Source organism: Rhea americana, unplaced genomic scaffold, assembly GCF_003343005.1.
Source record: "Rhea americana isolate MKP2758 unplaced genomic scaffold, rheAme1 scaffold_162, whole genome shotgun sequence".
Classification (NCBI taxonomy): Eukaryota; Metazoa; Chordata; class Aves; order Rheiformes; family Rheidae; genus Rhea; species Rhea americana.
In genome coordinates this window covers 769,878-795,185 of record NW_028185728.1, presented here as the reverse complement: position 1 = coordinate 795,185, position 25,308 = coordinate 769,878, and the positions used below count along the sequence as shown (strand labels likewise).

Genomic DNA, 25,308 nt, shown 5'->3' with positions numbered 1-25,308 from the left:
GGAGTGCGTCGGTGGGTGTCGGTGGTGTCGCTGAAGTCCGGGCATCGCCCCACCTTTCCCGTGGCGATGGTGGGGGAAGTCTGCTCTGAGCACGGGGTTGCACACGCAGCGCTGCCTTCCTTACGAATAAACTGAAAAAACTGCAGCAAGCAGCAGCGTCTCCTCACCGGCTGGCAGCAGCCGTGGAAGCGCTTCGTCCGTCCGGCCCGAGCTCTCGTGGCTGCTCCAAGCGTGGATCAGCTGGGCAGAGAAGCTTGCTCCCCGCCCCGGGGTGGTGGGGAAGTCAGGTGGCAGGCAGAGGCACGAGCCCTCCTGCTAGTCCCGCCGGCTGGAGGCTTAAATAATACCTCACTGGCGATAAAAAGGGGACACGTTTCCAGCGCCTAACTATATCCCTCCCATTTCCCATCCGTTTCCAATCTGTAAGGGATTAGTCAAGCTCTGAACTGTTGCTGTCTCGCAGAGCAAACTCATAACTAGATGACCATGTAAGACTTCGCAATTTATCACCGAGGCACTTCTAACAGCTTCTGCGTGACTAACACATCCCATAAATACCGGTCAGAGGAGAGAGGGCCTGGAATTGCCGCCTTCTGGCAGGCGTTCGGTGTTGCTGATGGGGGTTGGCAGAGCGCCTTTGGGGAATAGAAGTGTCACCTTTTTTTCACCATCGGCTCAGTTCTAGGCCTTGATACGAAACGGAGACTTTGCTGATGTCCAGCAGCAGAGTAGCAGGGCATGGTTACCCCGAGTCTATCAGCGGGGCCTGGGAGGTCTTCCTGGGGCAAGCCTAGGCCTAAGGGGGGCCGAGTGCCCCAGGAGCTGCGTTGCAGCTTCTCCTGGGAAACTTTCCCAAGCACGGAAGGGATCTGAGTTAGAACCACAACCAAACCTTGACTCAAGTGCCCTCCAACTCCAGGAAGTGCAGGAGGCAAAGCTAGGTGTCAGCTTGAGTTTTACAATGAGTCAGTTTTGGCCAGATCTGCAACAGGATGCAAATACCCAATTCCCATTTACATGCCTATATGGAAATCAGCTATCTGAATCGCTAATACACTATGTCAAACCCACAGGTACCAACTGTACTTCATGAAGTACAAACTCCAGATCTCATTCTTGAACTTTAGTTCTTTCTTCTTTTCTAAGCTTTAATGCTACAAACAAAAGTGAAGCACCATATTCTCTTTATTACAGCCGATATTCCAGGCATAAAACTCCCATGTGTTTTATAGAAAAAGTATAAAGACTTTTGAGTTGTTAACTATAACGCTATAGGCAAAGCAGCTCTCCGGTTTTAACAGTTTCCATGAGCCGAAGGTTTAATTACCAGCCGTTCAGCCAGCTTTCTGCAGGAACAATTGTAATGTAGTGAAGTCATTTCATGGGGCAAACAGCAGATTTGGAGAGTGGAGGCTCTTGGTGCTCTCTGGCTGATTAAAGGCCTGTCACGTAACAAGGTGCTGCACATTTGCCACCTAGGAAAGAAGTATCCTCCCAGCAGCCTAGCCTACAACAAGGCTTTGGACAAGGACAAGAAGAAGAGAAAATAGAAACCTTCTTTTCCATCTTCTCTTCAGAAGGGAGATGATGAGTAACACAGATCAAGATGAGGAAGCAACAACTCAAAACTTTCTTTTAAGTCTGGGCCTGGATTTGACTCCTACATCTTGTTACAATTCAAGAACTGCTATCTTGTGGGGTACCCAGAGACCTCCATGACTGGTGCACCCATTTTTTTGTTGATTTTTTTCTTTTGACCTGAACTGTGTGGATTTTACAAGCAACAAGTGCCATTAGATCACAAAAACAGCACTTTTTTGTGCAAGTCTCAAATCAGTGTGGAAATGCCATTATAGACTGGCAAATTCAGACTCTCAGGTAGCATTTCAACCCAGGACAAAAGCAATTTGTATCAGGACATAACTTTAATTTCTGTCAGTTTATCACTCCTGAACACTTTTCTTTTTCAAGGAGCCAAATAAGCTCTTCCTGCAAGGGGCTCCCTGACCTAGACATATATATTTAACCCCACTCTCCTTACCACTTTGCACACTGTAACACACAAAGCAGCACGGTCACAATAAATGACCAAACCATAATGTGAGACAGGGAAAGACTTATGCATGGAAAGAAAATTTCCTTTTTCCTTGTATTTTAGGCCCTGTTGTGAGTTCCTGAGGACTGTGACATATAATTTAAGAGATCTTGGAAAAACCATCCTGAAAGAAAGAAAACCAAAAACATCTTAAATACGTTATTTTTTTCTACTGAAAAACATTTCAAACTATCCTTGTAAGTACTATCCCACCTTTTACCAGAGCATAATGCAGGGTGGCTTAGGAAGAACTATCGTATCCAGCTAAGCCATGTTGCTGTGTGAACAAGGAGACTTGCTCCTACCTTTTAAAAATGACATTGCTTGTGGATTTAGTTTGTCCATTAAAGAATACTTTTGACATCCATATTGTGAAAGTTTCTTTTGCTGATTCCTTGTTTAGCAGTCCAGGAAACTTCCAAACCTGAGATGAGTAATGCAGTTCCTTAGCGTGGCACTGAAAGCGAGATGGCACGTCAGGCCTGGAGGCTGCAAACACTCCTGTACTGAACTTCAACTCTTCTACAGCCCATTAAGGCAATCAGACTTTTTCCGTTGTTCAGTGGGCTGTGGATTAGATTCTGCCTAGGGGCTAATTTCAATACCGCTTTCTGTGTTGAGTGTTTCTTTACTGGCTAAATATGCCTGCAGGCTGAGAGCTATCCATTAGGAAACTCCAGACACAGAAACCAAGGTGGAAATTAGCCTAGCTGAGCCTGGGCCCCCAGCCCTGATCCAAAACAGTGCACAAGTATGTGTTTAACCTTAGGCATGTGCTAGCACCCTGTTCTTTAATTGGGCCTTACTGGGCAAATCCAAGGACGTGCCAAGATGCCTGGTTTGGGCACCAGTGTGCTCGTAATCAGGTCTTGGGGCTGTAACTGCATTGGGAAGCCGGAGCTCAGCCTGTGGCATGATGAAAACCTGAGTGCAGCAAGATAATACAACTGAGTTACACCTCCTCGGCTCTGGAGTAGGTTAATTGTGGGTGCTGTGGGTTTTACTCTGCCTCTTGGCTGCTTTATTCTGGATATAAAATCATAGCCAGTGAATCAAACCTCTGTAACAGCATGAGAACACAGCCCTAACATCATCTCACAGTGGCCTTCCATATTGCAGTGGGCTGGCTTGAGTATATGTGCAAAAAACACCTTCCGATACCAAAATATGACCCTTGTTTACTGACATCAGTAAGACTCCAGACCTGGCTCTGTCTTCCATTGCTCACCATAGGAAAAAATCACCGTTAGAGAAGATTCCTTCTCACTTGAAAGTAGATGATTTCTTCTGGTTTTCACTTGGGATTCTATCAAGTAAAATAAATATATTTTTACAATCTGCATGGCAAATAAGCTCACTGTTGCTCCCCGCCTTTAAATGTTATGTGTTCAGGCAAATCTAATGGAAATAGTGTTTTCAATGTAAAATGAATTCTTCTCGTTCTGGAGTAAGATGAGAAAGCTGAATTACAAAACACAGCATTATTCTACCTCTTCAGTTTCGGTTCTTCTAAGTTCTCGGAGGGATCAAGTCAGCGATGTCATTTCTGGGCCCAAAGCAGGGTGGTTTTTTTGGTTTGTAAGAATTTGTTAGAGGCAAACAAAAATCCACTTATCTAGAGAGCTACCAGGTGAAAAAACCTACATTGAAAAACTGCTGCTTAAACCATGTAAACCAACAGTTTTCAGCATGTTTTGATTTGTGGATCTTTATGCATTTTCTAGCAAAGAAAGACGCAAACGCTCCTATGCAGCGAGTTTAAGGCTGAGACTTTCCTTCTCTGCGTTACCTTTCACGGAGGTCTTAGGGATAATCTGATCCCTGGGCTGAGGCTGCGGTTTGCCTCTTCTCTTTAAAGGGGCAGTTTTGCTTCATAAATGCCCACGAAGAAAGGGTACGTCCTAGCAGGGCTGCCGGCAGAGCTCTCTCCCCTGCTTCCCGGGTGCCTCGGGGCTGTCTGCGRAGGCAGGATTGCGCTGCGGGGAGATGAGGTCTGGACCAAGGGAAAAAAGTCAGAGTACAGCCTGTGGGGTGGGATAGGAGAACACAGCGCCGGGCTGTAGAAGTCAGAACGCGTTTTTCCAACGGACGCTGCGAGCTGCAAATTCCCCAGGCTCGCTGCGACTCCTTCGCGAGGGTGCCCGAGGCTGTCAGCAGCCAAAGCCGGGGAGCCGGGTCGTAGCTTCCAGAGACGGGGTGCTGGGTGGCCTGGGGCTGTGCGCCGCGCTGGCGCTGAGCGCGCTGCTCCGCGGGGCTGCACCGCGCCGGGCAGGCAGTGAGCGCTGGGTGGGAGCGCTGCTTGTTTTCACGGGACACTCCTCATTACGTTGATTTGTTTGCTTTGAAACCGAGTCCTACAACATCTCAGATTCAAAAGCCCCCAAGTTTCCTAAATCTTGTTTTTTGTTTTTTGTTTTTCTTTCCCCTTAAGGAAAATTCAGCTTTCGAAAAATAAGATTTGAACTGATAAAATCTCAGCATGCAAAATGAACGTTTTCATTTTTTAAAAAATGAAAAAAATTTGCAGACATTTTTGGCATCTTTCTTTCTTTCCTCACTGAGGGTATTTAAGATAACTTTGCTGAAAAAATATATTCCCTGGTAATTCCTTGTCTTAAGATGTTTGCATGAAAAAGGTTGTCCATTTCTATCTAAATAGGATTAAAAGCTGGTAAAATAAAATCATCTTCAGGAAAAAAAAAGCTGTTAAAAAAAATCTTCAGAAAAAAAGAAGCTGATAAAATGAAATAAAATTTATCCTAAGCACAAATATCCTGAAGATTATAAATTTACTGCTTTAAATGGCAAAACTAGAGCTGATCAGATACTGATATATATTTTTCAATAGCTAAAGAAATATTTTTGCAGCTAACAACTTTAAAAAGATACTTTATAAATATTTTAAAAATTTCTTGAAAAGAGCACTTCCTAAAAAACAAGTATCTCATGACAATTGTTTAATACTTTTAATTGTATTCCTCAGCCAATGTAAAAGGTGTAATTCAAACATTTATATAGAAAAATTAGAAAGCAATTGCTTTAATTGTAACCATTTGGTTAAAAATTACAATCTAACTGTCAAAACAGTTGATAAAACTAGAGATTTGAAGAGAAATTTACTAAATGCTTGTTATTTTTGGCATGGAGTGGATTATTAGAACCACTGCTCTAAACAAATTGAATTTGATCAAACAAACTTATTGTTGTTAAATACTCAAGTGAATGAACTGAGGTTGTTTAGTCTGGACAGGATAGAATTGCGGGGGGGGGAAGACATGATAATAGTTTTAAATATATAAAATGCAGCAGTAAAGAGACACAGATAATCTGTTTTCAGTGTCTATAGTGGATAGGTAAAGCAAGTGAGACCTGGACTAGACGCTAGGAGGGGCTTCCTCGCAGTTAAGGCAGCAAAACAGTGAGCGAATTGGCCTAGGAGGAGCATGGAGTGTCCATCACCAGATGTTTTTAAGAGCAAACATCTGTCAGGCAAGATAGAGGTAAGTTTAGTGCAGCCCTGGGACAGCAGGACAGTTTTCTGCAGTTTTGGTTGTGTGGATCCCACAGAGGTCCTAGGGAGATGGAGACTCCAGGGACACTTCACAGGCGCAGGTTGCTGTGCACCATTTATGACCTTGCTCTGCTGCATCATTTTTGTTGGCCTGTCCGGGGTAGCCCATGTCCCTCTCTGGGTGTGCTGGCTGCCACTGACTGATCTTCCAACACCTCTCCCAGCCCTGCTGTCCATGGCTGTGACACTTCCCACGGCTGTCATATGTGCCACTGTCATGGCGCTGTCTGCCCTGCTTGCTGTGCTCTTCTTGGTGCCAGCCAGCTGCTTAGCTCCTGCCACCTCTGCAAGTCATCACAGGAAATCGTCTTTCGGTGGCATGACAGAAGGACAGATGGTTGCCAAACACTAAGAAGCAGCAGCATTTATGATACGTATTTGCGGTAAAGTATTATATGGTGTGAAAATCACTTTATTATCATAAAGGGCCAAATATCCCCAACTGTACATTGACTTCCTGTAGCCTTTAACTTCTGAATGCTCTGTCTGGGTGCACTTGTGACAGCCCAGTCCAACATGTGATAAGGCCAGTTCACATATTTCCTTCCAGCTACACAAGTCACGTGCTGGAGGATGCTGTCCCCTCACTTCTCTCAGCTTTGTACCGCAGCAATTCAGCAAGTTGGTATTGGACAACTCCCATCTGCAAGTGAAATACTGTTGGTCCTCAACGGGTGGCCTAGGACCTCACTCCCATCCTGCCCACACCACCCTCCCTGACCAGCAGTTCTCCCACCTGCAGGGGATGACGTGGCTGCCCCCTGGGAAATCATGGCTCAGCGGTTGGTGTGACAAAGACCTAATGCTGAATCTTTTTCCAGTTTTGGCTCATTTTTGGCCCAGGTGGCTCACATGAACAACTCTGCTGGTAGGTTTGGGTGGGCTCCTCATATCTCAGCAGACAGGGATGGAGGATGCTAGCTTGGCTGGTATGTCCAAAGCCAAAGGAGAACGAGTGACAACCCCTACGTGTTTGTGAAATGTGAGGGTTCCCTCACCTTTCCTGAGTCCTTGTGACATGGGGCATTTTTTCCTTGGAGTCTAGTCCAGGGCATAACACAGCCTGTATCTCATTCAGGGTCCCTGGAGGTACCTGTAATACAAATGTTAGGGAAAAACAACCAGAAGTCCTATGACAGAGAAACCCATTTGGAGACCAGCAGGTTGCAAACTCTTTGAGGCATACACTAGCATACTTCATGTCATCCTGCAAACATTTAAGCTACAGACAGATGCTGCAAACACATGYGCAGAGTTACGGCCTTGCCGTCTCTTCTGCTGTTTGGTACTGCCTTGCAGCCACGGTGAGAGCCCTAGGGCAGACTCGGGCAGCCGGGTTATCCTCGGCAGCCTAGCTAGTGCTCGGGGGAAGCGTGGCTGAGTTTGTGTGCAGCATCCCAGCATCAGCTGTGGGGAGGACATCTGCCTTGAACGATGCTACCTGCACTCGCCACATTAGGAGTGTCTGGCTCTGGTCAGCTCCTAAGCAAGCCCTGAGCCTTGCAGGATGTGCTTCCACCTCCACTCGGAGGCTTTGGCCACTAGCCATGGCACAGAGAATGTGTGCTATGGTTTGGAAGTCGTTAAGGTAAAATGTTGCTTCTTTCCTGCAATAAAGTTCACAAAATGTTGATGCTTTCTTTCTGCAGCAAGCATGAAGAAGATTTAAACCCAATGTGTTTATGGGTGTCCTTTTATTCGTTGAGACTGGGTTTGGAAAAGGTTTTCCAAGGATTGCTGAGTTGCAGAGTGCTTGGCTCTTACTGAGACTTTAGAGGCAACTTCTTGTGACCTTAGAAAATCACCCTTGTAAATCGGTAGCTCCCTTTAAAATGTTCTTTTTAAAGCTGTTGTTCAGTAGACTCTCTGGGAGTGTTTTATTTAGTTTTTAACTATTGTAATGACTGCATACCTAGCTGGCACATACAGGGCTTACCAGGGCCACACAATCTAGTGAAGATTCCCAAATGTGAGTGTCTACAGCCTAGGCTCAAAATCTGCACTTAAACCTCTAAATAAGCTACCTGATGGCCAAAGATGTTTAGCAGCTGCCAGCTTCTGTGATCAGGTATCTGAGATAGTTTGGAGAGGTGTCTGTACTGTACCAAGCCCTTGATGGGAACACTGGTATCACACAGATCTCATCAGCTAGCAATAAATTAATGGCTTAATAAAGAAAGCTCTGACTAAAATAGAGGCAACTGAAGTTAGACTCTTTACTGCTACAACAGCAAGGTGAAAAGTGAAAGCAAGAGTGAGGTGGTTGTTCTGGCGGCCAAAGTAAAAGCGTTGGTGGAAAACCCTGGTTTTAGTCCTGAGCTGAAGAGGAAGGATTTTTAATACAGTTATTAAAAGAAAAATACATTTCATTTTAGTGCTTGAGCAGTGACAAAATGTTTTGGTTTGCTTTGAGATTATTTAATCTTGAAAGTCAAACTAAAAAACACAGCTCTTTTTCTTCTTCTAAATTTAGGTCCATTTGAAAATGAAAAAAATCCTGCTTCAAACTAAATGATCATCATTAAAGCAAACTGCATCAACCTGAAAATGCTTAAGTGAAACATTTTGATATTTGAGAGAGGAAAGAAGGACTTGTTTTTTCTTGTCATTGAATTACTTCAACTCAGATTTTGAATCATATTGGTTGCCTTCATTTTTGCAGAAGACCTGTTTTGTTTTGTTTTGTTTTGTTTTAACATATTCAATACTGTCACAAGAAAATAATCTCAGTTCAGTCTGAGGCTCGAATGTTCAAGCCCAGTGACGTTCATAAGAGGATGGGTGAGCTGAGAGGTTGCACAAATGTCAGGCAGATTTTTTTTTGCTGCATTTTGCTTTACATTTCAGGTTTTCTTTGGAATTCTACCTGAATTTCAGGGAACCTGTGGGGTCCTTAGGACCAGTGCCCCCCTCCACCCCGAAACGTGCATAGAGTAAAACTGTCAAAGTCCATATACACTGCCATTTAACCCGTGCACTACAAAAATTCAGATGCCATCTTCAGTCCTGCAAAATATTCAGACAGGCATTTAAGATTCAGCCGAACGACTAAGCGTGAGCAGCCTGTAATTGTTTCCAGATTCCTCTCGTAGCAGGAGAAAAGGCTCYGCAATTCCTGTCCGCGTGCTCCGTGTAGTAATGCACTCGCAAGCAGAGAAGCTGAAGATGAGCCAAAGAGGACAAGCAGATATCCTGAACTCTGCAGCTGAGAACGAGCTGGCATTACCTTTTAGTCCAATATGGACTGAACCAGTTTGGAAAAGCAGGATTATTTAGCCAGCAGGATATGTCTGTATCGTCTGTGTAGCGACACCTGTGCACCAGCAACTAGAAAACCCTCTTAAGGACACATGGTGAGATTCAGTCTGCAATTTTTCATCTGGTTTGGCAGTGTTAAATGAAGATTGACTGTTGGAGTCAGCCTCATTTGGAGGAATCTGACAGTGCCTGAGCTTGCAGAGGGGATCTTTGTCCTCCCACTTTTATACAGAGCCCTGAGGATTGCGATTTTTTGCATAAGCCRCAGGACAACCCAGCAGACCTCTGGAGAGACTCACATCGTATCTCAAACTATTCTCTTCATGCAAATCTACCAATATATTTTCCCCACAGATTGCTTAGTCATGAAAATAGATCTTCCAAAACTTGCTCAAGGCTTCAAAAACCTTAGCAGCCCCAGCCGGCGTTCGAAAGCAAAATCAAGGGTCTGCCATTGCCTTTGAACCCAGCAGGGTGCTGCTCTGGCAGGTTACATCTCAGGGACCACATTGCTCCCAGGATTTAAACTAGACCACATGTGAAATGGCAGCTACTTCTTAATTTTTAGGGGGCTATGTTTTATTATCATTATTATTGTTATTATTACAATTTTAATGGCAAATTCAATATACTACCTTCCCTCCTTAATGAAGGAACCCAGGGACTGGTGCTCAACTTCTTCTGCTTTTCAGAACAAGTTACTAGCCCTTAAAAACCTTTTGTGAAACTGAACCATAACCCCACTGTCCCCTTTGCCCAGAGAGAGAAACCATGCGTTTGCAGCCAGAGACAACTCCAGCGCTCGGCTTGGTCAAAACAAATTTCTCCTTTCCTGCTGCAGCCTGGCAGTCGCCGGCACATCTGGGGATTTCTCCAAGCCTCTCCGCGTTTGTTGCTTCATCTCAGTTCAACCCTGGGCTGGAAACGTAGCTGTTCCATCTCCCCTGGGACATTGCCTGTCCCAGGATGATCYGTGCCACCCCTTCTTGTGCGAAACCCTGTGAGAAGGGTCTTTTTTTCAGCATGGAAATCTTGGCCAGTTCCTTCAGGAGATTATCTCAGCTAAGCCTGCTGTTGGGGRGAGAGGTTCACCACCCTCTGTGGGGACTTGCCAGGTCTGGTCTTCATCCGGATGTGATTTTATTTTTTTAAAATTTGAACAAAGGCGCTTCAGTCTTTACAACATGAGAGAGGAGTGAAAAAATACATTTCTGCCATTACGGTGAAGAGGATAAAAAAGAAAAAAGAAAAAAAAGCCGCTCRGGCTCCCTTTGAAGAGCCGAAACAAATGGGATTCTGCTGTTTAAACTAGAGGAGACGAGCTCTCCCAGCACAAAGTGTCTCTGACTGCTTCAGCGAAGGTGACTTTGGCTGTGAGGTGGTGGTTGGCATTGCTTGCTGCACCCGTCGCTCCACCGGTGGCCGGTTGTGGCCCACGTGAGATTGGGCAGCAAAGCTGGAGAGGTGGGACGTGACTCGGCCGTTGGAGAGGAGGGACACGTGCAGCCGGGGCAGAGCGAGACGGCAGCAGCAGTCACCATGCCGGAGGACGGCCTGACCCGAGGTGCGTCAGCTGCATGGTGGTGGCCAGGAGGTCCCATGAGGGAAGATGTCGTGAAAGAGCTGATGAAAAACTGCGTCACGCACGGGCCAGAAACCACGTCGCTCTTCCACGCACCTACCGAAGGCTGGGCTCGCGGCAAGGGGCCGCTCGAGCGGCGCCAGTGACACGTTCCCAGGGTGTCGGAGCGACCCCGCCGGTGCCGGCTGTCGCGGCGTGGAACCGTTAACATTGAAAAATCCGTGTGGGAATCGGAGCGGCGGGGGTGGGAGAGAAAAGAAAAGAAAAAAAAACCCGGTGTTTTGCGGAGGCCCGTTGCTCGGCCCACTTTCATGCGTGCCAAAGTCTGTTGGCATGGCTCCGCGTTTGATAGGGAACATCTGGGCTGCTGCTGCCGCCTGCGCGTTGGCTGYGGGCAGCGAACCAAAGGGGCCTGTGCAGGAACGCGCGGGGAGCGCGCCTCGGCAAACGGGGCGCAAAGCCTGTTTGAAAGCCGGGGGGTGGCGTGGAAGGGTGAAGGAGAAGCGGATTCAAGCTTGAGGAAGGCTGGTCCATCAGGGGCTATTTAAAAGTTACAGGCCAGATACAAGCAYGGGCTCTGGGAGTCGTGGGAGCGCATGTGGGAGAGAGATTGCTACGTACATACTCCATCCCTTGTGCTTTTTCCCTGYGGAATTGCTGCTGCCTGCTGATGGGCACAGGACATCTTTGATCTAACGTCCTGTGAGGTTTCTGATGTTCTTCCTTTTGCCAACTMGTCCTTTCTACTCTCATGCCTGCAGGACTTCTTAATCCAGTGTTTCCCATYTTAACAAGTCTTCTCCAAATCTCAATATTTCGACCAAGGCTCCCAGAGACATAAGTACTGATGTCCTTTGCTATGYGCTGATCCATCCTTTTTTTTTATTCCATTTTTGCCCACCTGAATACTTATTCATAAGTGACAGACTTGGGCATTTCCAAAATTTCTTCTCTTAGCYGAGCGTTTTTCTGTTTCCCTCTTTCCAGGACTCCAGAATTGGGCATGTTTGCAGATAAGCTTCCTTCAGGGATATTTTAATTTTGATTACATCAGTGTCAGGACATGGGTTTTTGACAGTGCCAAGCAGGYCCCTGGTCAGCCAAAGAAAGCACCCAGCCTGGCCAGCTTTTGTGCACCGAAATCCGGAGCGTCGGGAAGGGCACCGAACGCTTGGCCCCTCCGCGCCTTCCCTAGCACGAGGGCACAAGCGGAGGGAGGAAGGCCAGCTCGGGGAGGCCGGTACGGGCTGCGTGAACCCCCGGTTCACATGCAGATGGTCCTGCGGGGTCGCCTCTTCTGGGACGAGCTGTGAGGAACTAAACAAAACCAAGGCAGTGTTTGGAAACTCCTTGCAGCCGTCACTGGGGAACGTAAAGCCACATACAAGCACGCAACACCTACTTTAACACTCAATGCCCTGTTTTACAGAGAGGCAAGGAATGATGTGTGAGTAGCTGCTGTGTGTTAACGGTGCTCGATGTCCCCTTGTTCCGCTTGCAAGAACAAGGTAATTAAGAGCCGCTGTTTTACTCCGATTTTATCATTCATTAGCATTGCCAAAGCTTATTCCCACCTCTCTGAGCAAGAGCCAAACCTCTGCTCCGTCTGTGGCGGTCTGTCCGTGCCTCCAGTCATCTCCCCCAGCCTTCTCTGGATGCCCTCTCTTCTGTCAGATCTGCCCACCGAGCGCGGAGATGCTGCAGAGCTCCACACCGACTCTCTCCTATTTCCTCTCTCGGCCAACGCTACTGATGGAGAAGAACCAGCTCTGTGGATGACGAGGAGCCGTTTTCCGTTTCCAAAGCCCAGAAACCATCTCAGAGCCCAAGTCCTGTTCTCCAGTGCGGCTGAAGGCCCCATCAGGAGTGAGACTGTTCCTCGCGGCTGCCGCTTGTGAAAGCCGCTGTAGAGCTTCATCGGTGTCTTCAACACCCTGGGGTGACCTGGCTGCCTTTGAAGTTGCTCCATGAGGACCCCGATTACAGCGTCTGCAAAGGAAGCCAAGACTCGGCTCTGCCCCAGTCGCCTTGGCACGGGAACTCCGGCTCCTTGCCCGCTTCCCTGTACGGCATGCGTTTGCCCAAAGCCTCCTCCTGGGACTGTTAATGTTAATCAAGAATCCGGGGAGATTTGGGGGTGGCTCGAACTGTTCCTGCCAACGCGGTTACTTTGCATCGGCCCATCTCGGTTTCCGAACCGCTGGCTAACGGGAGCCAGCTGAAAAAGTCCCAGTGCAAAGGGCTGGGGCAGGGGGAGTCCGGTGGGAAAATGCCCATTTGGCTTTTCACAGGCGAGGGTAGTTTCAGCAGTTGTTTCAACCTGAAAAAAATTGACACACATTTCCAAATTGTCCAAATGTTTGGTTTTTACATTTCCTTCCATGACACATCCCAGGGTTGCAGTTTAAAAGGTCTTTTCTCTTCAGAATTAGGCTGCCCGTAGGAAAAAAACCTATCAAAACAGGAAGTTTGAAATTATCAAAGAAAAATATTTTCATTGACCTAGAGAGATCTTATCCTCAATTTTTTGGTTCACAAAATTTTTCAGGACTGACTGTTCATCCTCAGGAGAGATGAGAAATACTGTCAGTGCCTCAAAAATTCTGGCAAAAACGAAAAAGCTATTAGTTACCAGCCTCTATTTTTAAACCTATAACCGAGCATCACTTCTGATGAGTGACACGTGAATTCTCGGAACAGTCTGCTATTGGGTCCATCACTGCTTTTAAGCTAGAGATACGATTTTCTTGGGCAGAACATGCCCCAGGCGCTCTGCTAACATTTCTGCTTTCAGCCCTTACCTGAAAACAGTCCTATCAATTTCTGAAGCGTGCGTCCAATATCAGGTGCTTTTGTTATCCATCTATTTAGGAAGAAATGTGTGTGTATATATACATATACATATATATATACACTGCTTTAAAAGGGGTGTTTGGTTTTCTCCCTGTGCTGTTCCATGTTGTGAAGAGGACTGGATGGATTCTACCCAAATTTCCCCCCCCCCCAAAAAAAAAAAGAAAAAAAAAATCACCACTGGGTAAGGGCCAGGCAGGCAAAAATTTCAGCCTGAGAAGTGAATGTTTGCAAAAGTTATTAGCTTATGAAAAGAAGGGTTATAATGGGAACTGTTTTACTGCCATAATTATAACACCACGAACAGAGCCTGCTGCAATACATAACATTATCAAGCGCCTGTCAGCGTTTAATAGAACTCTTAATTAACTGCTCTGGAGGAACATGGCAAAAATTTATTTTCATGAAAACTTTTSGGAACTGCATAATTTCTTTCTATTTTTTTTTTCCTTAAGTCTGTCTCTATGGGAGCCTTCATAAAGTTCATAGGACAGACTAAATACAAGACACGAGTGTGTATCTTGCTGGCGTTACTTAATGATAGGATTTTCTTTTCTGTTAAACTACATAATCCAGAAACAACAATAATGTTTGCGTTGGGGCCGAGCCAGACGCTTCGGATCTGGATTTTTAACCTCCGCGCGGGCCGGGGTTGTTCTGCGCCGGGGGCTCCGTTYGCCCCGCTGCGGAGGGAGGGCTGCAGGCCGCCGAGCCGGCCTCGCGCCGCGGTTCGCCCCGCTTCGCTGCCCGCTCCAGCACGCCGCCTTCGGGCGCCTGCCCACCGCGCCGCGGCGTTTTCCCGCGCGGCGGATGCCGCTCGCCCCCGATCCAGCCCCGCGCCGCCCCGGGGCCGGGCTCGGCGGCGCCGAGCGAGCGTCGCGGGATTGTCGGAATCGGCTTTTTCGCGACCGATCGGCTTCGTGGCCGGTATCGGCTGGGCAGCCCGAGCGTTTCTCTCCCGACTCGAGGCCCGCGGCTTCTCCCAGGACGGGTTCGGGAGAGCTCCGGCTGCAGCGGCGCGGCCTCCGCGCCGGCCCCGGGCGCCTCTCCTCGCCCCGGCACGCGCCGCCAGCCCCGGCCCCCGCAACCCCGCGTTTCTCCGTTGCTCCTGCGCCTCCTCCGCGCTGGGGCCGTGGCTCACGTGGACCTTCTGGCAAGCGAGAGGCTCAGGTAGCGCTGGGCAGGCCACGCCGCCGCGGTTCGGTCCCGCTCGACAGCCCAAACTTCTCTTTAATTCGCGCCGCGCATCCTCCGCCCCCTCCCCGGCCCCCGCAGCGGGCCGCGCTCGGCGCGCCGGCGGCCTGCGTGCGTTTCCGCCGATAACGCCGCCGCCGCCGCTAGCCCGCCAGCTGCGCGCTGTCCCTCCGGAGATTAGTTTGTTTTGCTAACCCAATTACTGCCACGTGGCCCTGCTTTCTGCGGGGATCAAGCCTGGATAGAGATAAAGAAGCGATAAGATCTCGCGCGCTGCAGCCCGCGGGAGGGCCCGGCGGCGCGGCTTCTTCCCGGAGGGCGCGCGGCACCCCGGCTGCAGGTCACCCGCGCCCTTGGGCGCCGGCCCCGTAGTTTTAATCGTGCTAAAACCTGGGGATTCAGTTCTTTYTGTGCGACGCTGAGGAATCATTTCAGGGTGCAACGTGGACGGCAGCGCGGCCACGCTGCTGCGGTGTCTCCCCAGCAGCCAGCCTGCGATACGGAGCCGGTCAGGCTTTATCGGCTGTGCCACCCCGGCTGGCTCGAGCACTTCKGGCCAGCACAGCTGGTCAGCATCTGGGTCGGAGCTGACCTGCCTGCATCCAGGCCAGCTGCCTCTGCGCTCTCTCCTTTCCTGCTAGTCCRGGGGTTAACCGACTAGCTCAGCAAGGAAAATGTGCTTTTTTTTCCTTCTCCTCTGCACATGCAGGGGGAGTTTGCTCATCTTAAGCCCGTACTGGGATGCTAACAGCAGCAGCAGCACCTCTGCRGTCAGCAGAGCTCGCCTGAGGTCCACAGCAGGTAATTTTGGCTCACAAGCACACGCAACAACTGGTGAGGGGTAGCTGCTACCAGAAACGACCTGCAAAGCATAAAAAGCTTTGGGGAAAAATGCCAGTTAACGAAGAAGCCATATCCCGATGCGACGGCTCTGTGGCTTCGACGAAGCGTGCCCGCGTGTGCCGGCACGTGCTCCCGAGGCCGCCCGGCCCCGGCCCCGGGCCGGGCTCAGCGCGGGGGCCGCGGGCTTGGGGGCCTGCTCAGCCCTGGGAACGGCAGCGCCGCGATGCCGAGGGCAGGCCCGGCGCCGGCGCGCTCTGCCGCGTCTGCTGAAGATCCTTCCTGCGTTTTAGAGCCAAATGCAGGAATCCAAACGCAGCTCCGGAAAGGCGCTGCCGGGGCTGCCCCGAGAAGTGGTGCCTGCCGGGAGAGGACACTTTGGGAGCCTTGCTGCCTTCAGAGAGACAAGCATCCTTGCCAGATGTCTCCCATAAAGCTGCAAGTACTTTATTTTAATAATAAGCCTTAATGTATTCATTAAAGGCTCCCAGTGACCTGGGATGTATTTCCCCACTATTGTAAAGGGCTGTGGGAATCTGGAAACCACTGCATTACAGTTAATAACTTTAATTTTACAAGGCCCAAAATAGACAACTGAAAAAATACACAAACTCACTGTTTTCAATTAAGAAAGGATTTCTTCTAATTCCTCTGCCACTGGCGTTCTTGTTTAGCGAACAATATCAACAGATATTCAACGGTAGGCAGGAGGAAAAGCAAGCCGAGTCACCTGCCGCCTCTCAGTTACGAGGCCCGAGGAAGAGCCCAGGAGCCTTCCTCCTCACCGAGCGACGGGCGCACGAAGAGCYGCGCGCGGACCTCAGCACCTACCGCTTCAAACGGGCGCGCTGGGCGGGCGCCGGAGCGCTTCRGTAGGGAGGAGAGTATTTCCAGCCCGTCCCCCCCGCTCCCTTCCAGGGCTCCTAGCTGGGAGGTTAAAGGGCTCCGCTGGACTCCGGGGGTCCCGCGAAGCGTCCTGCTAACACGCAGGGTTAAACGGATCTGCAGATCTTCGGGTCGGGGAGGAATATTCCCCCCAGATCCGTTTGGCAGAGAGCGCCGCGGATTTATTTTGTCTGTTGCCTTCTTCCTCTGCAGAACGAGGGGCAGTTTGTTTCCCATGGAAAAAAAACCCGGGAACTGAAAAGAAAACAAATTTTGCCGATTTTTTTTTTTTAATTTTATTTATGGGACTCTAACGTTTTCTGGCCCAAATCTTTTAATTTCCAGTTTGGTTCTTTTCTTTTTGGCCTCCCGCGGCCCCTTCCCCGGAGCCCACGGCGCCTGCCTTGCCCTCCCTGCGCCGGGGCCTCCCAGCAGCAATCGGCGCTAGTCCCACGCGAGGGACCCCCGAAGCTCCTCCGCAGCCCTTGCCTCGCAAAGCCCTCGGGAAGGAAAACCCGGTGCTCCTTTCTCGGCGCTCGGGCTGGGGGAGAGGGCGGTGTCGGAACGGCAAGTCGCCCGGCCAAGCCACGCAGCAACGTTGCTCGGGAAGGCGTCTCCGTTTGGGAAGACGCACAGGCACGGCCTTGGATCCCGTTGAAAGCACCGGGAACGGAGCCTCTGCTTAGCCGCCTGGCAGCTGAAAGGTAGCTAAATGCCTCAAGGTGCAGATAAGCCCTGGACACCGGCTGTTATGCCCCAGATCCTCGGACGATACTCAGGGCTTGGGGTGCTGAGGGCAGAAGTTTGCTTCTCTGCTCTCTCTTTCCCTTCGTCTTAAATCTGTCCGGAGATATTTGAGCAGACGCACCTAAAACGCCGCGTAGCAAAGCAACCGCGCTAAACCTCCAGCGCTAGCAAAACCGCCAGCGACACGGAGCTTCCCCAAGCCCCTAACACACGTTTCCGATTCCTGTGTGCGAATCTACTACCAGGTTTCTCGCCTCAATGCCCTGACTGCAACCGGTTGAAAAATTTCCGTCTAAATGATGTTTTTTAGTAGTTCGTTTTTCAGTTGAAGGCTTTTTTTTTTTTTTTTTTTTTTTTTTTTTTTTTTTTAAAATAAGAATAAAAATTTTTTTTTTTTTTTTTTTTTTTTTTTTTTTTTTTTTTTTTTTTTTTTTTTTTTTATGACAAGGAGGAAAAAAACCCTCTCTGTTTTCATGGAAAATTGCTTGGCTTGTCTGGAATGTCAAAACCCTGGAAACCATGGAGTTTTGGCTTCAAGCTGAAAGATCTTGGTTTTAACCAAAAAACATGATTTTCTTCTTTTTTTTTTCCTAGTGGAAGTTATTAAAGGAAACTTTCTGAGAGAATAAATTCTCCTGCTTTCATTAAAAATGTTCGTGGGGCAATGGCTACATTCAGATTTTCAGAAAGGGTCCACCTCAGGAGACCATTAAGGAAATTAAATAGTCACTGCGCGAAAGGGAAAGAACTGGTGTGGATTAAAAACTGGCTAAGAAGCAGCGCAAAGATAAATGATTCATCTGCAGCGTGACGTTAGGTTAACGGCTCGGCATCCCCCAGTGCCCTCGGCCGCGCTCGGAGCCGCCGGCGCCCGGACGGGCTGCACGCGCGCGCGAGCTCGCCCGCCCCATCTGGAGCCCACGTACAGCAAGTGGCAAGATTTATGCTGTGCTGAAGCATTCCACAGTTTTGAGCACAGAAATGGTTGAACTCCAGATGTTAACAAGATGCAGGGCCCTTTTTTTATTATTAAAAACGTGATTTCTTGTTTTGCTCATGACAAAACCCATCAGATTAACTTATTAGGAGCGGAACTGCCCCAGGCCCGGGGGGAGGCGAGGACCGCCGCGGCTCGGCGGGAGCCCGTCAGGGCGCTCGCAGAGCCTGGCCGGCTCCGCCGGGGCACGGCCACGGCCGGCTGCTCCTCCGAGGGGCAGGACGCAGGCCAGGACTGGGCCACCTCCCTGTGCCTCAGTTTCTCCATCTCTCAAGGAGAACCTGCAAGGAGTAAGGGAAAGCCCTGAGCGAACGCACGCTCTGTCTGCTTATCCCAGTCGGAGCCTTTAGCGAAGGCTCTGCCATCTCAGCACGTGGGCGCCACAGCCCGTGCCAGAAATCAAGTCCAGCCTGCCGGATGGACCCCCCAGGACACCTGCCTGCTCTCCTCCCGGTTTCTCCACCCACCTGCTGGAGGGACGAGGAGGACCCAGAACTCGTGGCTACCAAGCCACATGGTCCTCCCTGCCAGGGCAATTCAGCAAGCAGCTCTCTGGCGCCAATCTCCTTCCTAGAGAGCTTTGAAATGTCACAAATTTCACTTCCCATCAGACAAGAACCAAATTTCAGAATACCCCAAACTTCTGCAAGTCATAAATGCTCTTCTCCATGCAGATCTGACAGGAACATCCTTCGACGGCATGCTAAATGGCACGGCTAACATCTGTAACCCAGAGAACAGGATGGGCTGGGGGCCTATCTGGAGCTGTCACATCTTCACCGCTTTATCGCAGGAACTTTATCACAAGCTCGTAACACACGTCTTTGCACCACGAGATCAAACAGGTATGGGATGGCATCACAGCTTCCTGTCACAGGATGGCTCCCAGCAGCTCTTGCAGCTCCACGCTGGGAAGAGAAAACATGCTGCAGGCTGTGCAGCGGAGAGGACCCGAGYGTGCTCCTGGTGGTGTTGCATAGGCAGCTCAACTTACAGGACCCTGCAGAGCAAGCTGCTCATTCCCAATGTGCAACATCCTTCAGGACCTTCAGGCTTCCACCTACCTACACCATCTTGCTGTCCAGAGGGAAAGAAACATTCCTGTGAGTGCAAATATCTCCTTGTCCCTGAATCAGTGTGGCCAAGCTGAAGCACGGCAGCCTCTCCGCACTTCACTTAGCACGCGCAACTGTCTTCCCAGGCGGGGAGAGAGGGAGGCAGAAGAGCAGAACAGCAAAATGTGCAGAGGGTCAGGGCTGCTAGTGCCTTGAAGCTCTTCAGTTCCGGACTGTGCAGTCCAGAGGACTGCTCTACTGAGCAGGGTTGGTACATCAAAGCGCTCTTTATTCCAGCTACTCACGTACCAACCAGCAGGAGTGGAGATGCCTCTGGTTTCAGCATGGATTAGCTGTGTACCAGGATTGAGCCAAGTACAGGGCAGGGCTTTTACAGCCCACACAGGGCTCCAGCGTTACTCATGTCCAGCAGCGCTGGAGACTGCTTGTCAGCTCCACCACGCGCCTAAGAGGAACTTTTCATCTYCCTGCTGCCACCGTCTGCCACCCAGGGACCTCGTGTCACTGTGGACCCTCAGCCCAAGCCAGGGCATGGCTGCTGTTCAAACGGCCCTGCCTGGCCCCGCCAGCGGGCACCGGCCACGTGCTCCAGCGCAAGCAGGGCGACAGTGCTGTCTGCTGGCAGGCTGCAATCCTGAACYGCGGGGCTCGGCGCTGCACGCCGTCCTCCTCCGACGGCCGCGAGGCTCAGAAACGGCGTCTGCAGAGCAAAGCAGCATTTATTCCCCCAGAGGGACCCTGTAAACAGGGCTGAGGGCCTCACTGCTCCGCCTGACCTCCTTTTATKCCTTCTTTTGCGTGTTTTGGGGGAATTTTCATCCAACCCTGACCTTTCCCCACTCACCGGGGATGCCGAGCTGAGCCCTCGAGGTCTGCCGGTGGCTCTCTTCTTTCCTCAGGGGCGTTTGCTGTTTGCAACCTGCCTCCCTCATTGCTTCCGTTCCCATTTGCTTTTACCTAGCAGCTTCCGATTTAAAACAGGGCAGAAACGTGACGGGTGGGATTGCTGGGCGAAGCTCRGCCCCGAAGGGCAGAATCACCCCCGGAGCCAAACGCAAGGCTCTCCGCAGGGCTCCAGCCCCACTTGCCTTTCCCCAGAACTGACTAAAAGAGCATATTTAATTCTGTGGGCACGAGCCTCAGGAGGAAGGAAAAGCAACGTTTTCCTTTGTTTGGAAAAAAAAAAAAAAAAGAAAAAAAGAAAAAACCCAAATACCCCCAAAACCCAAAACCCCTTCTGCCCCAAAAGCTGTTTGTGATCAGCCTAAATGCAGTCAACTGGCCCCGCTAGCCAGCCCGGGCCATTAGCAGAGTGTTGCAGGGCAGACACCTGCGGAAAGGCCCCGCTCCGCGGCTCTCCCCGGCACGGCTGGCAGACGTGCCCGCGGAGSAGCGGGTCCTGCGGGCACCCTCGTGTCCTCCACCTCTCCCTGGCGAGGGGCAGCAGCAYCGCCGGGCTCTGCAGCGTCTGCAGAGAGCGAGCTCCGAGCTCTGCTGACACTAATAATTTTTCCCCCCGTTCTTGGCGCGGCGCGGTCTGCTCAAGCGCACTTCAAAGAGGCTGCRCCACGGCAAGAATGTTTCAAAAATACGATATTTCCATCTGTTATTCCAATAGTATATGCTGCGGGACTCTTCCTTGCAAACTGTTTGCCAGCCTTTCCTCCCCTTAGAGGGGCAAACGTTCGCGTAGCGAGCCCAGGGGGCTGCGAGCGGCACCCTGCAACGCGGCGCGGAGCTCACGCCGTGCCCGGCCAGCAGCTCCCACCGCTGCACCTTCCCGCTTCTCCRGGAGGCGGGCAGAGAAGCAGTGGGACTTTYTKTTCTTTTYATTTATTTAAAAGTAGTAAAAATCACCCCAATTCAACAAGTCATCATTTGCATCCCTCCTGCCCGAGCAAAGTGCAGGAGGGCCAGGACCAACCCTCCACGGCAAGCACACTCACCGGACAGCTCGGCTATCTCTACCTGTAGGTCTRTTAACTGTGTCACCCATTTGCCCACAAAGCTTGTTGAAACTTTAAGTCTCCGCCTCGCTATCAAGTCAGTCAAAATTGGAGACAAACCAAGGGGYGGAAATAAGGCAAAAACAGGCAGAAAGTTGCCTGCAGAAGCTGCAGGACTTCTCGGGACAGGATGCACACAGCAGGTCCTCCAAGGGCCAACACTACCATAGGTATTTTTACAYGTACAAATATACATATAGCCCATGCTTTCCTCATTGTCACCCTCGAGACTGCTACAGCAGGGTCATCTGCTCTTCCTTGGCCACAAAAACAGGCCAGAAGAGGGCAAAGTGGCTTTCCCAAGCTCCTGAGAGGCTACGCAGCTGCAAACAGAGCTTTTACTGCATCCCTAAGTCATTTAGAGTTCCTTTTTTCACAAAASCAATATTCTTCCCCCCTTCCCCGACTTAACAAGCTCCCAAACATCTGCTCTCGTGACGTTACCAAACCTTTGCAGCTTCCCCAGGCTCCTTCCGCACGCAGGAGCTGCCCTCCTGCATCAGGCCTGCTGCCAAGCAGCACCTCGGGGCCCTGGCAGCGCCTGCGGTCTGCGCGGAGGTGCCACCACGGGAAACCACAGTACTGGCCGAATTCAAGCCCTGTGGAAGGTGCTCACTACCGGGGCTTCTGGTGGTGGTGGAGGTAGGAGGAAAGAAGGCACTGAGCAGAGCTGGTGACCTGCAGAGCCAAGTTGTTATTATTTTTAACAGAAAGCTCAGATTTTGCAGCATGTGAAATCCATCACGCTAGCCACGTAAATGTAGCAAGGCGTCTGGATGGTTGGAGCCCCTTTSCTCCGCTCAGGGACAGAGGAAAGTGTTGCACAGTGGCACATATAGGGAGTTTGTGATTTAAACTGGAACTCATTCAATAATTACGTCAGCATTCGTTATAATAGTAATCAGTAACAGTTAATATAACTTACAGTAAACACCAGATTGCCATTTAATAGTGTTAATATGTAACCTATAAAACAGATTTGTGTAATTACACCGATAAGTTTCCAATCAGCAATGGAGAGAGATAAAATCAGTCCGCAAATCTTTACATGAAATAAAACCACGAGGAATACGCAGCTGAAGCCTGCAGAATTCGCGGAGCGTCTTTGGGAGCACGGAGAGCAGCACGGCGCGGAAGGGAGCGCTGTCGCCGGCCGCGAGGAGGATTCGCGCGGTGCTTTGCCTCCGCCGCACGTTCCTCTCCGGGAGGGCTCCGTCTGCAGAGCCATGCAAGGAAACCCGGGGAAGGCCTTTTGCAGGAGAGCTGCTATGCAGCCTCTCCACCCGGTGCTCACGAGCCCAAAAGGGGCGCCTGCTCGGATAGAGGAGAGCATCCCAGAGGGGTCCAGCGGGCTCTTCCCCCCGCCCCGCCGTTCCCACTCGCCTCCCGCACGCTGGAGACACAGCCAACGCGCTCACGAAATGCCCAAGAGGCAAAAGCGACTTTGAAGACTCCGGCTCCCTCAGCCGGAGCGATGTCAAACTGGGTCAGTGGAAGAGAGGAAAAAGGAAAAAAAAAAATCCATGCTTAACACAGAGCAGAGCCCTCTCGGAGCAAAGCTGTTTGGGGCTCGGCACCAGGTGAGGCTGCCCCWGGTCCAACCAGCCTCCGTGCTGTGCCCGACCTGTGCTCCGGTCACGTGTAGAGGGGTCAAACCCAGGAAACTCTTARGGCTAGGAAACTCCCCCAGTCTAACGGCAGAGAAGGTTTCCTTACCTGTAGGCACAGGCACATTTTCCCCAATTTATTATTTAAATAAGTAATAACATTATTAAATAAGTAGGCATTGAAAAAGCCCAACCTGAACCATTTGCAAGCTTGGCATGAGTTTAATGGGATGCTTTGGCATATATSTGTATTTTGCTCATAAATGAGTAAAATGCATAGTCATCTTCCTCAAASACATGCATAAATTTTTGAAATTAAAACAAATTTACGTATTTTAAAGGGTAAGTGTTACTCAGAGCTGGGAGCTAAGGTTGCCTCACTGACTCATTGCAACTTCTGACTTCCACCAGTTACACTCAGACTGCAGCTTCCCCTGGACAGCCCCTTCCCGGGGAGAAGGGGCCYGATAGAAATAAGAACGAACATGCCAAACATCCTGCAGGATCAGCACAGGTTTTTAGGGCTGTTCCTGAGCAGACTCATGCTGCGACATCCTTTCCCCTTTCAGAAATCAACTCTTTGAATGTCTTCCCTGTCTTGGCAGACTCGACCGGAGTAGCCCAGTAAACAAATGGGGAATAAAGCAAYTTAAAATCTAATATGCAGCTGCACCCTAACACGACTGGAGTCATCTGTGAGTAATTAGAAAATATAAACACTCACAACAGAACTTCGGTTCCTATACTCAGCAAGACATTAATGGCCTTTTCTTCAGCCAAAAAACCCTTATTATCGTGATAAATGATTAGCCTTTTTCTCCTAAACCAGCATGAAACATTACAATAGAAAAATGACAAAAGGAGAAACATACCCATTTTTGGCAACGCTTGCGGGGAGGACGATGGAGCAGGAGCGAGCCCAGAATGACAGGATGGAGCCCATCCCGTCCTGCCTTCCCTCCCCCAGCCCTGGGGCACCTTCGCTACCCGGCTCCGCAGCTTGGGCGGCCCGCGGTGACGTGGGCACACTCAGCATGTGCTTGGAGCTGGCCCGTCTGTCGTGCCAGCCTGGAGGAGCAATCGCTTCTATGTGGTTTTCCCCAAGCGGATGACTAAGATGGAGCCACTTCTTACAGGGCATGGGAACTCAAACCACATCTCAGCCATGCTTGTGTCTTCTAGTGCAGCGCAGTGAAAACACAGCTTAAAAGTTAAATCTTTCTGTGATCAGCAGAGCCTTCAAAGCCTTCTTCCCCATGCTGCAGTTAGGATGTCTCTACTAACATAGAGACACCAGCACCTGGCTTTCCTTRCAGCTGGACTATCCCATCACCTGTATCCCCTGGGTATCTCATAACTCAGCACTCAGCACAGCCATGTCAATTCTCTGCCATCTAATATAGCTGCTTCAGGCTCTGCATCCCCCTGCCCTGCACTGAGGGCACCTTCTTGCCAATCCATCCCACCCCCTGTCACTGGCCTGGAAATCTGCTGGTTCTCCCCACCTTTGAGAGCTCTACCTCTCTGCCACAGTCACCAGAAATAAGACAAAGCAGGCAGAGCAATCGCACAGGCAAATAAAAGTTGAGGCCAGTTCTGTGCTAGAAAGTGGCCCCATTTTATAATGGTGCTGAGGGCAAAGTCACTGCAGCTGGGTCTATACAAGCCATCTTGGCTGGTATAGAGGGAATTTGGATGCACCAGAAGCTGTGCCTCTGTAGGCATCCCACGCTGGACAAACCAGTACCTGTGTGGATGTTGCTCCTCACGTGTACATAGGGCAGCACATACATGAGACTGATGGAAACTAGGAAGGAGCTGCTGTGGTTTGGCTCCCAGAGGCATCCAGAGAAGTGTGATCTTCTCTTGCCCCAAAACAAGTCAGGGAACTTCACAAGAACCTTTCTTGTGGGTTACTCTGGCACTTGCAAGGCTGGACAGAACTAGGAGTGAGACAACACAGGGTCATAAAACATGTCAGAGCTTTAGCCACATGATGCAAATCTTTGCACTGGGTGCTCAAGTCCAACCACAGCCTGAGTCAGCCTAAATCACCATCGATCTGCCTCCAGCAGGCTCCCAAGGGTTGGCAGCCTCCGAGAGAGGCTCTGAGAGCCAGCCCTCCAAAGTATCCACTCCTGGCTCCCACAGTCCGGCACCACTTAACCATCTCCTGATAAAGGAGATCTCCAGCATCTTCCTGACCAGCTGTTTGGAGCTGTACCTTTTTCAAGGTGTTCTCAGTTTCCAGGGGCAGCTACTAGACCATGAGCAGAGCTACACAGAGCGGCCCCACAACCTGCTCACGCAGCACCCAATGCTGCAAAAGGAGAGGAGCACAACATGGGGGGAGATCCAGCCAGACACCGGCAGGTCCCAAGAAGCAACCGAACCAGGCCCAGGCCAACCGAACCTACCAGCCTCCTCATTTAGACCTGAGCCCTGCAAGGGTCCTCAGCGACCCCGGCCTCGTGCGCTAAATCAGATCATGTAGTACGTTGCATTCAGGGCTTCATGCAAACTAAGAGCACAAATGACTGCCAGGGGAGATATGGTTTGCATCATTTAATTACCATTTACAATAAAACGGTACAGCG

At 50.2% G+C, this 25,308-nt stretch overlaps 1 protein-coding gene across 1 annotated transcript in view; it reads right to left on the bottom strand.

Annotated features, from left to right (window-relative positions):
• Positions 1–5,885, bottom strand: part of GORAB (golgin, RAB6 interacting) — a 16,278-nt gene extending 10,393 nt beyond the window's left edge. Inside the window, exons 1-2 of the mRNA XM_085300286.1 lie at positions 5,730–5,885; positions 168–315 (exon numbers count right to left, since the gene is read on the bottom strand). Of these exons, the coding sequence (XP_085156412.1) occupies positions 168–315; positions 5,730–5,885 (304 nt within the window). The remainder of the gene's footprint in view (positions 1–167; positions 316–5,729) is intronic.
• Between the last annotated feature and the right edge of the window lie 19,423 nt (positions 5,886–25,308).